We start from the raw sequence: 14,684 nt of genomic DNA, 5'->3' as shown, positions 1-14,684 counted from the left end.
CTAAGTTCTTTGCCTATTTTCTTTACTGTCTTTTGTTTGTTTAGGACAATTTTCTCTTGTCCCAATTTTAGTCAGCTAAAACTCTGATTATTTTTCTCCTTTATTAAGGGGATATTTCTCGTCTTCCCACTATTACGAAAACACTATTATATTACCTTTATCATCTAAAATTAGTCTCATTATCTCAGATCTGGTTGGATGATGCGGATTGATGCGGGCTCCACTATAATCCGCTTTTGTACCAAAATTCCCGGTTAAAAGTAAGATTATTATTACAGTATACTAAAATTGAGAAAAATAAAGCGAGCCACAAAGGGATCTGGGCAAGGCTTTGAATAAGCAACATTATCTGATATTGTTATAAGATATGACAAGGGTTACGCACAATGGACTCAAATAGCGCAGGTTTGGAGAACGAAAGAAGTAATTTATTAAAGTTGGAATAAGTAGGTACCTAAGTAACAGTAACTTAAACAGGAAAAATAACGGCAACAGAAGGTAGATTTCTATAACTATCAGTTATGAAAGTTTGAATGTAGTTAATACCTAGGTAGGTAATTTGTTGCACCAGCTGTGAAAAAAATTGGTGCAAAAAGAATAAACCTACTCTATCTTCTTCAACTATAGTTTAGGAGAGTAAGATAACAAACATTTTTGCTAGATTTGCTAAAATGTAGATTTCGTAAATTGGTACACCCCTTGCGCGAAGGACTAAGGCCCTCCAAATAACTGGAACTTGCTAGATGGAAAAAGCGACTAGAGACAAAACTGAAGACAAAATATGTCTAGCAGTGAAGTGATGTGGCCCGGTCTCTGAATTGAGATTTTTAGCTTGAGTATGTCCATCTTCTACGCAGGTGTAGGTCACGCAGCAAGAGTTGAAGCGATCAACACAAGAAAAGTTTTATATCTTATTTGTCCCCTTGTCGCGCTGATGACGTCTTGCGTATTCTGACTAATTTGTTTCTTCTGTAGGTATTCAAATATTACATCAGCGTGAGTATGTGTTCGCCTCAACTTTTGTAGCGTGACCTATATGAACTTTCATATTCAAGAACTGTATAGGATAGACTGTAAAAATATATTTTCTATCAGGTCCATAAAGCTGTCTTCGCCTCGCCTGAACAACATGACCCTGATCGGCTGTGTGCTGGTGTACACTGCTGTGGCCCTGCTGGGACTCGACAACGCTACCCTGCCTTCATACGTGCCCTTCTCTGCTATGTGCACTGTGAGTAAACTTAGTTTGTAACAATGTTTTTCTTTATTGTACCCTAATGCCAAAAAACGCGCAATCATGGCTAAGGTTTGTCACAAAAGTTCAAGTGGAATAGGGGATGAAACTTAGTCAATCAGTCCACAGTCCAGTCATACAGATACAATACCTACATATGACTCTATAGGGGTCATCCATAAAGTACGTCACACGTAAAGAGGGGGGGAGGGGGTTGACAAAGTGTGACATGGTGTGACAAGGGGTGGGAGGGGTCCTAAGTTTCGTGACATCACATTTCAATTGTTTCAAATATTTGATATAATGTTGATTTCATAAAAAAAGTACTTAATTTAAATGGAAATAAAACTAATTGCTGTTAANTTGGATGATGCGGGCTCCACTATAATCCGCTTTTGTACCAAAATTCCCGGTTAAAAGTAAGATCATTATTACAGTATACTAAAATTGAGAAAAATAAAGCGAGCCACAAAGGGATCTGGGCAAGGCTTTGAATAAGCAACATTATCTGATATTGTTATAAGATATGACAAGGGTTACGCATAATGGACTCAAATGCCGCAGGTTTGGAGAAAGAATAAGTAATTTATTAATTAGAATATTATAGCTAAACTAGAACAAAGACAATAACGCCCGTATTCACAAACATTACCTATGAGGTCTCCCAGTGCGGGTGGACGTACAGGGTGACACACGAACCTGATTCACTTAAGCAAGCATCGTTTGTGAATACTGGCAAACACAAAAACACAAAAAATAACGGTATAGAAGGTAGATTTCTGTAACTCTTACTAACTGCGACAAATAAAAAAATAAGCCATGGTGCAAAAAGAATAAACCTACTCTATCTTCTTCAACTATAGTTTTGTGGAGTAAGAAAGCAAAATTTTTTCGCTAAATTTGCTAAAATGTAGGTTTCGTAAATTGGTACAGCCCTTGCTCGATGGACTGAGGCCCTCCAGATAACTGGATTTTGTTAGATCACAAAACAGCAATTACAAAGCAAAAAAAAAACAAAGTCTAGCACTGACAGTCTTTGAGCTTGGTCCACGGGTCAAGTTAAAAGTTGCATAAAGAAGAAATAGCTATTAAAAATTCAATCTGACGACTTGGCCCGGGGACAAAGCTAAATGTGGGCCAAGTCCCTGGAAGACTCCACTGACATAGACTTTTTTTAAAGTCCCGTACTCCCGTTAGCCCCTCATGGTAAGCTAAATATGCTTGTGTTACGAGTGGTCTCATCACAATAGTCTAGCGGTGGTGGGATTCGAACCCGCGTTCCTCGGATCTCGATTAAACAATGATATTTTTTTCTATCAGGTCCATAAAGCTGTCTTCGCCTCGCCTGAACAACATGACCCTGATCGGCTGTGTGCTGGTGTACACTGCTGTGGCCCTACTGGGACTCGACAACGCTACCCTGCCTTCATACGTGCCCTTCTCTGCTATGTGCACTGTGAGTAAACTTTGTTATTTTAATATAATCTAATGTTAAAATCGCGCAATCCTGGCTGAACCTGAGAAGGCCTTAAATTTAGCCTCCTAAAAAAGCAGGCTACCGTGTTACAAAAAAATAATTGTGCTGGAATAGGGGATAAAACCTATTGTGTAGGTGTTATGTTATGAAACTTAGTCAATCGGTCCAACAATCCATTCATGAATCATACAGATGACTCTATGCTGTCTTAATAGCATAGGTCAATGCAGATTTTTTAACAAAAAAAAGAAGTTTCGGATCTTTTTTTTTTAATAATGATTTTTTTTTAAATGTTCGTGTGTCAAGTCTCCAGTAACATCGGTTACAAAGTTACGATCCACGTCGTATCAAAAAGCTCTTGAAAGAGCATTAAAATGAGTAGGTACGGAACATATTTTACGGTGGAAAGTTTATGGGAATCGAAATAAGAAAACTAACGAGGTCTTTCAACAAAGTACCCACTAAAGTTCACCACAAGTTAGTTGCAAACTCGCACTTATTACAAGAGACTTAGATGCCAGTGTTTATTTTGTGCTTCTGCCCACGACTTCGTCACTAGCTTTGCCCGCGACTTCGTCCGCGTGGAATAGTCACTTATTGTGATCACATTATAGCTTATAGCCTTTCTCGATAAATGGGCTATCTAAAACACTAAAAGATTTTTTTCAAATCGGACCAGTAGTTCCTGAGATTAGCGTGTTCAAACAACACTATACATATAAGATAGACACTAGAGTGCACGCGCGGCCTGCTAGAGTAGACCAGGGTAACATTTTACGCTATAACTTTTTAAAAACTCGCGCCAGAGAGCTGGCATTCCAGGAAAGCCTCGTTTTCTAAATTGTCAATAAGCCAGTAAAGCTTGGGTCGCTAGCGTCTGCGCACTTTTCTAAAATTGGCCATCAAAACTGCGGGTCTACTCAAAAGCCCGAAATCACTCAGCAAAAAAAATATGGAAACCTTGCAAAAAATGGGTTTACCCCGTGTTCCAGGCAGTAGAAACTGTTAAATACTATGACAGATTAAAAACAAATCATATTTTTTCAGTAATTTTGTTTTTGCTAATATGGATCTCAGAGTGCAATTTTGGTCCAAAAATTGACAAATTTTTAATCTGTTTATAATGTTTTATCCCAAATAGTTATATAAAGAAATTTTGATTATAAAAGAACTTTGATAAACACTTTTATCATTTACATAGTAATTTTATTCATAAATTGCTTACAAACTCATTTACAGTGATTTTAAATTGGCTTACCAGAGTAGGCCACGCGTGTATTGGTGTAAAAAAAGGGGCGCGTGTACTGTAGTGTTAAGTAGGTAAGATAGATGAATACGAGTACATTTTAATCCAAAATGTGTTAAAATTTCACAGACTTAGTTACCCGGTTATTTTCTAGGATCTAGTTTTTTATTCCGTCTGATGTGGACACACGGAATGTAGAATGAGCTAGCTTTAACTTAAGCTAACTCGCTCAAATAACTACGGACAGTCGGCTTCATTAAATTGAATTTTATTTTAAAGCAGAGTTTAGCTAAGTTTTGTGGAACAGCTTTCTCCTCCTGCCTCGTCCTCCCGCCAAAATATGTCAAAGTCAAACCCTTAGGCTGGGTTGCACCATCTTACTTTAACTTTGACAAACGTCAAAAATCTGTCAAATTCCATACAAAAAGCACCGGTTATCGTCATAGTTGCCGTTAAAGATAGGTGGTGCAACCCACCCCTACGATTCCAAATGACAATGACATTGGGTTTGCTTACATTTGGTATCGCTTCTCGTTGGCCGTACTTTACCTAACTACTTACTCTCCAGATGGAGGAAATGAAACCATAAATAAATAAATTTGTATTAGGGCTTGTTCCCTCGAAGACATCCCGTTTTTTGAAGGATCCCGTTTATTATACGTGTTTTAATAGCTTCTCGTGTGCAGTGTCCCGCAAAAAAGCGATTAATGTGAATCAAGTAATTAGAATTTCAAACAAACATACAATGTGTGTTCACCAAAAATTCTTGCCCTTCCCACGTTCAAGAACGGTCGTAAACCTAAATTAAGAATCGCCTTCCTCATAAAACTTTCGTTCTTATAAGATTTGCTTTTGCGACAATGGGAAATAGGCTGATAGGATATACTTATTTCCTTTTAAGGGACATAAAATAAACTCGTAAATATTGTTTGCAATTAAGTAGCTTTAAAAAGCGCTTTTAAAATATTTAACTTAAAATACATATATCAGAACAGATCACAAAAGGAACGAGTGGATCAGAGAAAATATGGGGGTCAGCGACGTGGTGGAAGACATTGAGAGCCGTAAATGGAGATGGGCAGGGCACATTGCACAGATGAACCAGGATCGCTGGGCCAGAAAGACCCTGGAGGCCTATCTTCGAAGGCGAATAGTCATAGTCATAGTCATCCCCTAAAGGCTGCTATAGATAGATAGATAGATATCAGTATGTCTACCATGAGTTTACGTTAGGTGTGCTCGCTAGCGAAAACGTCAAAAATTTCTATGGAGATTTTGTTTCTTGAAAGTAGCCGCTAGGGGCGCTGCACAATATGTCATACAATTAATGTCATTTTTTTACGCAGTCGCTAGCGAGCACACGTAACGTAAACTCATGGTAAGCACACTGAACTCCATAGTATAAATACTGGTTTAGCCGTTGATGATAACAAACATAATTATGGCATTGATTTTATATTGAACACCCTAAACCAGTGTTTTTCAACCTGTGAGTCGCGCCCCCCTTGGGGGTCGCGTAGCCTCTATAGGGGGGTCGCGAGAAGTCGTAAAAACTACCTCAGTAAAAAAGCCAGAGAAGTTTAAAAGCTAGATTTATCCGAAATCTAATTATGCAAATACATATATGTTGTATAGATTGAAGAATTCGGTCCCTACAACATCTTTGTAAAAGGCATGAAAAAAAAGTGAACGGTCGGGGGGTCGCAAAAATTTTTTTTATGCTAGGGGGTTCGCGTCATGAAAAAGGTTGAAAAACACTGCCCTAAACTAATAAGGTTAATGAAAATTTTACTTTTTTCTAGGGCAGAGTGTACATCTTGTCAGCGGGTTTCTCGCTCGCTTTTGGATCTATGTTTGCGAAGACGTACCGAGTTCATAGAATTTTCATCAGGTAAGATGTGTTATAGTAGTAATTAATAATAGGTATTAAATGTATAAAGAAAAATGTAACTAATAAAATTTCAATTAGATTTATGTGACAAAAACATGAAAATGGGAGCCAAGTACAAAATTAAGAGCGCTTTCACACATGGGCATTTTTGTCGCAGCTGCAGCGCTACATAAATACGTATGGATACGAGTCGCGCTACTGCAGCGCGACTTAGAAGCGCTACAGTCGCGCGACAAAAACGCCTATACATGAAAGCGCTCTAAGAATATTTGGCTTATCTTTTTTTGCTTATTCCAGCAACCGCAGCGGAGTGTGCAAGACTAAGCTCCTTCAAGACACACCGCTAATATCCCTGGTCTGCGCGCTACTAGTCATCGATGGCATGATCGTGACCCTATGGGCCATGCTGGACCCCATGGAGCGGCACCTCAAGAACCTCACCATAGAGATCAGCGCCACGGATAGGAGCGTCGTTTACCAGCCACAGGTCATTATAATTATAAATAATACCTCTACGTAAACCAAACGACGTGCCAAGGCCAAGGGAAATGCGTTATGGGGTCACACGCTATTTAGGTCGAGATTCAATATACCAATCAAGAACCAACTTTTCTGTAAGCATAGTGTGTCTCCAATCCTGGACATCTTTCCAAAAAGCCTACTGCCAATATCGTTCAAGGCCAACGTCTGTGTGATTTTCACCCCCTACCATGTTAACGGATGTGGAATGAAGATGAGCTGGCCACGTTTATCGAAAACAACCAGAAAAGTCATCAATTTAGACAACAAAACAAGGCACCTGAATTTTCTGAAAAAATAACCAAAGTATCTTTTGTCTTTCAGATAGAAATCTGCAAGTCCCAAAACACTACCGGCTGGCTTTGCGCTCTATACGCCTACAAGGGTCTACTCCTCATAGTCGGGGTCTACATGGCATGGGAGACCAGGAACGTCAAGATATCTGCTCTAAACGACTCCAAGTACATTGGCATCAGCGTTTACTCTGTGGTCATCACCAGTACAAGCGTCGTGGTCATTGGAACGATCATATCAGAGAGGGCTACGTTAGCGTACATCACAATTACAAGCTTGATTCTGATCACGACGACTTCCACGCTATGTTTGCTGTTCTTGCCTAAAATTATTGCTATTAGGACTAAAAGTGAGTACCTAACTACTTCCCTTAGTTATAAACTACCTACTACAACCCGATAGTTATTTACTGCGCACCTGGCAGCCGTGACGTAGCATCGACTCACTGGTACGGACGGGGCGAATGCGGGGACATGTGCGGGTGAGTGTGAGGATGGTTGGCATTCCACCTAGGTGCGCAGTTAGCTCATTCGGGTTGTAAACTTAAATTGCAGTGCTGCCACTTGGATATGCCCAGATGGGACTTAGACACATCCCAACTAATATTATAAATGCGAAAGTAACTCTGTCTGTCTGTCTGTCTGTCTGTTACGCTTTCACGCTTAAACCTCGCAACCGATTTTGATGAAATTTGGCATAGAGATAGTTTGAGTCCCGGGAAAGAACATAGGATAGTTTTTATCCCGGTTTTTGAAACAGGGACGCGCGCGATAAAGTTTTTCTGTGACAGACAAAATTCCACGCGGGCGAAGCCGCGGGCGGAAAGCTAGTACAAAATAATTGTATTATTCTTCCCAGTTTCTTCTTTTGTTTCCAAACTTATTGTTTGAAAGTAAACTGGTGTCGTGCTTCGGAATCGGAAGACATGTTAAGTTGAGGATATTAACTATCCTATCCTGTTGAGCTATGACTTAAACCTCAGATCATAGAAAGAGAATAGATATGAAGTCGCGCGTAACTACAACGAGAACCAGTGTCCCCACATTTCCCCCACCACAGCTCCCACACACACATTCAACTGTGTAAAAACAAAGCGACTGAGAGTCTACGACAACATGTGCAACCGGTCTAAAAGTGCTGTGATTGGCCAGAAGGCGTGCCTTATGGCCAATCAATGGCCGCGTGACGTGACGCACACTTTGAAAAAAGCAATTAGAGATTAGAAAGATAAAATGGAGTCGATAATCTTATCGACTCCATTTTCCTTGCCCCTAGCGATTTAAAGTATCGATAGATATCGATACTGGCTCGAAACTGGTTTCACAAAATGCTTATGTATGAAAACCTTTTTATTATTATACGTTATTATTAACTACTATCACGCATTTACTTTTTAATTATGGCGATCTGCGTACCGCATTATGTTTATCAAAAATAATGCCTATATTAGGCTTTCAATTAGCTCTTATAGTAATTANTCATAACCATGCGAGTAAACATAATTAATTATACATAACAAATAATTATACACGTCGGCGCAGAGACGTTGATATTAAGAATATTCTTAATCGCATCCGTCGACACGAGTAGGTACATTCTGAGATTACCCACTTGTTAAAAAAAAAATGTGTTCCTAGATGGTGGACTTAGACACAGAATAAGTAATAGTACAGGTACAGAAGGATTACTCCGCAAGACGATTTAAATAAATGCGAGTCTTGCTGCGACGCGATACAGTGAAATTCAGCTCGCACAGCACTACGTACCTACAATTTTATTCACCTACAAGTTTTGTCTCTTTCTATCGCGTGCCTCTGAACTCTTCTTACGCTGTTAGGGTTGCTGTCTAGTGAAAAAATAATTAATCTACTTATTTGTACGTATGTAGGTAAGTATGCATTCATTATGGAAAACCTTGGGAGAGGCCTTTGTCCAGCAGTGGACGTCATTTGGCTGAAACGTACGAACGCATTCTGAGCAGTAGTCATAGTAGGTTAGGTTCCTATACTATCCTAAGAATTATTGATTACCTATATGGCCAACATACCTTTCAGCATCTTTGGGAAGCGAAAAAAAAAGATAAATCCGGTAGATTTCTTTTCGAATTTAAACACCCAAACGCCGCACAATAATATTTCTTTCTCTCTTATGTCTATTTTTAAATAATACTTCGATCATAGAATTAGTACTACAACGCACGCCAGCGTCCTGACGGGCGCGCGCGTGACACTCGACTGTTATAATACCCGCCGGCGGGGCGCTTCGCTGTAGGTAATTATCGGATGTACCGCGCGGAGTGAGCCAGGCCTGCCGTGACGTAGCATCGACTCACTGGTACGGATGGGGCGAATGCGGGGACATGTGCGGGTGAGTGCGAGAAAGATTGGCATTCCAGCGAGGTGCGCAGTTAGCTCAATCGGGTTGTAAACTTAAATTGCAGTAATGCTACTTGGAATAGGACTTAAACACATACAATAAAATTGTTTCATTCTTCCCAGTTTTTTCTTTTGTTTCCAAACTTATTGTTTGAAAGTAAAATGGTTTCGTGCTTCGGAAGACATGTTGAGCATAGTTGAGCTATGACTTAAACCTATGGGGCTCATGAAGTCTAACACCAGGGTTCTGACCTCGGCTGTTATAATGAACTTGATTGTTTTAACCGCCTCTGTGGTCTAGTGGTAAGACCACCTGCTTCAGACGCAGAGGTCCCGGGTTCGATTCCCAGTGGGGACAGGTTTTTCTGTTCGGTTTGGTTGGTGGTAGGGCTTGTTCTAAGTCCGTCTGGCTAGCTACCACCATCTTACCTAAGTCTGTCGCCATAACAACAATGTTAACAGCATTATTGTGTTCCGGCAGTAAGAGGTAAGATAGCCAGTTCCTCCGTGGTTGAGGATTCCGGGTGAAGCTCGCTTCCACCTTCGGCCTGATCGTCACTTACCATCAGGTGAGATACAGGCCAAGAGCTTCCTCGTTGTGGATAAAAAAAAGAACAACATTTAGCTAAGATAAATTAACTTATGCGCGAAAAAGTATTGGATTACTTTTTAACCCATTATCTCAAATGTTCCAGGTGAAGACGACCCCGTTATCCAAAGTTTAGGCCTGAGACTAGAATGTAAGACTAGAAGATTCGTGACAGACGAAACACAAGAGCTACACTTTAGGATAGAAATACAGAACAAAGTTTACAAGCGGGAGGTGGCTGCCCTCGACAAGGAGATTGGAAGACTGGAGAGGCTTTTAGCAGAACCACTCGAGTCTACCAGCAGTTCCAGTGCTTCAATCGCTCTGCACAAACGAGTAAGTAGTAGAGTTGTTTTAAGTACTGTTATAAAGTTATTTTTCGTTTTATAAATCATGCAAACGTACCGGTGTTCTTACGAGATCGAATCAGAAATGAGATCCGTAAACGAACTAAAGCGCTGATATAACCCGACGGATTAGCAAGCTACGCAGCAGAACCATGTTTACGTACCTACTTAGGAGCACTAAACTTATGGTTAGGCATCTTGTAACACTCACTATCACTATCACACGTTTACACACCAATACTTGAGAACGCACGAGAAAACAATAAAAATCGCGCAATTTGAATAGCACATTTGATAACCGACGAAACCGAACCGGAGCGCGGAGCGGCGCGCGCGTCACTGGCGCGTGGCGGCAGAGATGAAAGAATGACACCGCCGCCGGCCGACGCGGCGAGACTGACCAATCGCAATCAAGTAATACGCGCCTACCTACCGAACATCGTGCATATCGATAGCGCTTTATTATTATTCCTTATTTTCAACTACTATTTTACGTATTTTTAACATTTTTAGTACAAGCAAATCTATCAACGAGTGATATTATAACGAATTGAAATTGATATTGTAAAAAACTTTGAAAAAATATTGTGACTGACCTTCAATATTCTCCATAACCATAAGTTTCCCAGGTATAGTAACGTAGCAAAATATGATCCTCACCATAATGGAGAATATGTTGCCTTCGGCTTCGGGATAGGGCTTTTTACACCCATTATATGAGCAGATTTGTGGTATAGTTAACTGTACAGTACAGCTTTATTAATTTGTATTCTTGTTTTTTTTGCAGACGGAACTAAACACTGTAGAAGAAGAAGGCAGATGCCGGTCAGATCCAGACAGGAGAACGCCCAGTGTGAGCGGAGGTCTACCCATGCTTCTCCTCTCAGTTCTACCCCCTGTCATACCCCGAGCGAGCTGGCCTTCCGCCGAAGCCTGCCGCGGCCGAAACTCCGTCAGCTTCAGCTCGCAACCAAAACTATACCACAGGAAGTCTCAACCAGCTATCGACCTATACAATCTGTGCCTAAACAAGCGAGAAGAACACACAGGTCTTCTCAGCAGACTGAAAAGCTTCTTCGGCAGTAGACCGAGCAGCAGAAAAGCATCTACTATGTCCATAGCTGATCCAACTGGACAAAGCATAGCAGCTGCTCTGAAGATGCACGTGGGAATGATAGCTGGTCTCATGCCAGGGAACAGAAAACACTCCATGGTTTTATCATGCAACACGCTGCATGTTCCCCACCCTGAGTTGAGATTACGTAGGGAATCTTACGCAAAGAGCGGACCCATCATAAGGATAACAGACGACGAACCGTCATGCTCATATCAGCCGGGAGAGGCTCGAAAAAGCATATCATCTACAACCAATAAATACGTGGCAGAGCCAGAGACAAAAGTGAACTTCGTGTTGCCAACTACCCACAAAAGGCCGATGTCACATCAAAACTCTTGCGAGAGATTCAAGGGTTCTCCGAGATTCCCTCACAGGATTTCTCCAACAGCTACCAGTTTGACTACCCTCGACACTAGAAGAAAAACCAGTGCTGACAGTGTGTTCAATATATCAGGGAGGATATGCGACGAGCAGCGGCGGTACAGTCACCAGAATATGACAGTCAACCAAGAGGCTAAGGATAAGTCGGTTCTGGAGAGTAAGTGGAAGTCTACAGAAGACGCCAGACCTGGACCTTCGTCTGAGAATTAGTTTTAATTTGGTCTTAATAAGCAATTTCAACTGCCATTGATTGTTATCTTTTTTAACATTCGTGTGTGGATTATTACGAATCTTAAAACAGGAAGGCTGTGTATATTTAATTTCTGAAAAGACTTGTTTTGTTTCCATTATCTTTTTTGTGGAGCTTTTTCGATATATTAGTGTGTCAACAGCCCTCTTTATGTGGGCACTTGCATATCGTCGGCGTCGTCGAACAACGACGTATCTGCAAAATGTTAAGTTTCCAGGAGAGCGTTTTGAAGTTTTGGAACCGGTTTTTTGTGTCTACAAAAAAAACTACTTGGCTGATCGGTTTCAAATTTGGGGATGTTTTAAACATAAAGTTGTTATTTTATATTAACTATGTGTCCATCTCCAAAAATACTTAGTTTTTTGTAAAAATCACATGCGTCAGTGTTTTATGGACAATTTGCGGATGTATGTGATAAACCGTCGTTGTTCTGCGATTTTTCTTAATCAAATATATGACGTATGTCACTTTTAGTCATTATTCTACGGAACTTCTGCCATGAGTACCCGTCGGATGATGATGAAAGTTGGAGGAAATAAATAAAAAACATTGTTTATTAGGTTTCATTATTAATTAATTTATAAATAAAGACAATAGGTATAAAAAAAAATTAACAAAAATCAAGGATAGTTAAACCACATCCATATACTGCGGCAGGTTATGCAGAAGATCGAAGAGTATAACTTGCCACTATGCTTGGAGTTCGTGGACTATGAGAAGGCCTTCGATTTGATCGAGATTTGGGCAGTGCTGCAATCTCTCCCTGCACCGCGGCCGTATCGACTCTCGTTACATCGAGGTACTGAAGTACTTCTACATAAACGCACCAATCCGGCCCGAATACAGAAGCAGAGCACGAGCGCGATTCCACTACAGCGAGGCGTAAGGCTGGAAGATTTTATACCTATTTCCAAAACTGTTCACCTGTCCAACTCCTGGAATGAAAGGATTCGGCATAAATATCAACGACGAGTACAACACTCACCTTAGGTATGCCGACCATAATATAATGGTCATGGCATAATCTTTGGAAGACCTCGTCACAATATTAAAGACCTTCATCGAGTATCCCAACTGGGCCTTTGGATGAACATGGAAAAAATGAGCTTATGTCGAATGTCCATGTTGCACCCTACCCAACTTCGGTTGGGATCTCAATTCTTGAGATTGTTGACAAGTAGGATGTCTACCTTGGACAAAAGATTTAGCTAGGTAGGTCCAACTTCGAGAAAGAGGTCAATCGACGAATCTACCTCGACTGGGCAGTATCCGGAAAACTAGACATCTTTTCGTCCAAACTAAAGTGCCTAAAGTAAAGTACTAGACGAGAGTCTACCATCAGTGTGTGTTACCCTATTATAGGTCCAAAACGTTGGCTCTCAAAGAAGCTCAAAGTTGCACAGCGTGCTATAGCAAGGGTTATGTCAGTGTTANTGTAAAAACTGAAAAAATGTTGTGACTGACCTTCAATATCTCCATAACCATACGTTTCTCATAGTCCCGAAGAAAAAAATGGTCTTCGTGATGTGGAGAATACGTTTATACCCGTTATATTTTGGGCAGATTTGCTTCCTCTCAGAAACATACGAGTCCAGTGCAGCATGGGCATAAGATATGACAACTAAGTACCTACCTACAGCAGCACAGATTTATTTGTATTGTTTTTTTCTTTTCAGACGGAACTGAACACTGTAGAAGAAGAAGGCAGATGCCGGTCAGATCCCGACAGGAGAACGCCAAGTGTCAGCGGAGGTCTTCCCATGCTTCTCCTCTCAGTTCTACCCCCTGTCATACCCCGAGCGAGCTGGCCATCCGCCGAAGCCTGCCGCGGCCGAAACTCCGTCAGCTTCAGCTCGCAACCAAAACTATACCACAGGAAGTCTCAACCAGCTATCGACCTTTACAATCTCTGCCTCAACAAGCGAGAAGAACACACCGGTCTTCTTAGTAGACTAAAAAGCTTCTTCGGCAGTAGACCGAGCAGTAGAAAAGCATCTACTATGTCCATAGCTGATCCAACTGGACAAAGCATAGCAGCTGCTCTGAAGATGCACGTAGGAATGATAGCTGGTCTCATGCCAGGGAACAGAAAACACTCCATGGTTTTATCATGCAACACGCTGCATGTTCCCCACCCTGAGTTGAGATTACGAAGGGAATCTTACGCAAAGAGCGGACCCATAATAAGGATAACAGACGACGAACCTTCATGCTCATATCAGCCGGGAGAGGCTCGAAAAAGCATATCATCGACTACCAATAAATACGTGGCAGAGCCAGAGACAAAAGTGAACTTCGTGTTGCCAACTACACACAAAAAGCCGATGTCCCACCAAAACTCTTGCGAGAGATTCAAAGGTTCTCCGAGATTCCCTCACAGGATTTCTCCTACAGCTACCAGTTTGACTACCCTCGACACTAGAAGAAAAACCAGTGCTGACAGTGTGTTCAATATATCAGGGAGGATATGCGACGAGCAGCGGCGGTACAGTCACCAGAATATGACAGTCAATCAAGAGGCAAAAGATAAATCTATTCTGGAAAGCAAATGGAAGTCGACAGAAGACGCCAGACCTGGACCTTCGTCTCAGAATTAGTTTTATTTTGGTCTTAATAAGCAATTTCAACTGCCATTGATTGTAATCCTTTTTAACATTCGTGTATGGTTTTTTATGAAATTGACGATTCTTAAAACACGAGGGCTGTATATTTAATTTCTGAAAAGACTCGTTTTGTTCCCATTATCATTTTTGTGGAGCTTTTTCGATAATAATATATTAGTGTGTCAACAACAGCCCTCTTTGTGTGGATACTTGAATATATTTTGCCTTAGAGTAGAGTTACTGGTTGGTGTAAAATAGATATTTTTGTGTGAATATGTAACTTCCTAATATCAAAGTGTGTAGCAAATGTAAGGATAATTATTATAATAATATGTAAATATGTGATGCCAAAAAAGGAACT

General features: G+C 40.8%; 1 protein-coding gene across 1 annotated transcript in view; it reads left to right on the top strand.

Annotated features, from left to right (window-relative positions):
* Window positions 1-14,317, top strand: part of GABA-B-R3 (gamma-aminobutyric acid type B receptor subunit 3) — a 46,676-nt gene extending 32,359 nt beyond the window's left edge. The window contains exons 10-16 of the mRNA XM_028306210.1: window positions 1,096-1,231; window positions 5,760-5,848; window positions 6,146-6,335; window positions 6,692-7,010; window positions 9,732-9,951; window positions 10,813-11,617; window positions 13,397-14,317. Of these exons, the coding sequence (XP_028162011.1) occupies window positions 1,096-1,231; window positions 5,760-5,848; window positions 6,146-6,335; window positions 6,692-7,010; window positions 9,732-9,951; window positions 10,813-11,617; window positions 13,397-14,317 (2,680 nt within the window). The remainder of the gene's footprint in view (window positions 1-1,095; window positions 1,232-5,759; window positions 5,849-6,145; window positions 6,336-6,691; window positions 7,011-9,731; window positions 9,952-10,812; window positions 11,618-13,396) is intronic.
* The last annotated feature ends 367 nt before the right edge of the window (window positions 14,318-14,684 follow it).

Source organism: Ostrinia furnacalis, unplaced genomic scaffold, assembly GCF_004193835.3.
Source record: "Ostrinia furnacalis isolate ACB-3 unplaced genomic scaffold, ASM419383v2 OfSCF1909, whole genome shotgun sequence".
NCBI lineage: Eukaryota > Metazoa > Arthropoda > Insecta > Lepidoptera > Crambidae > Ostrinia > Ostrinia furnacalis.
Note: the sequence above shows the minus strand (reverse complement) of the source record. Positions and strands in the feature narration are given on the sequence as shown.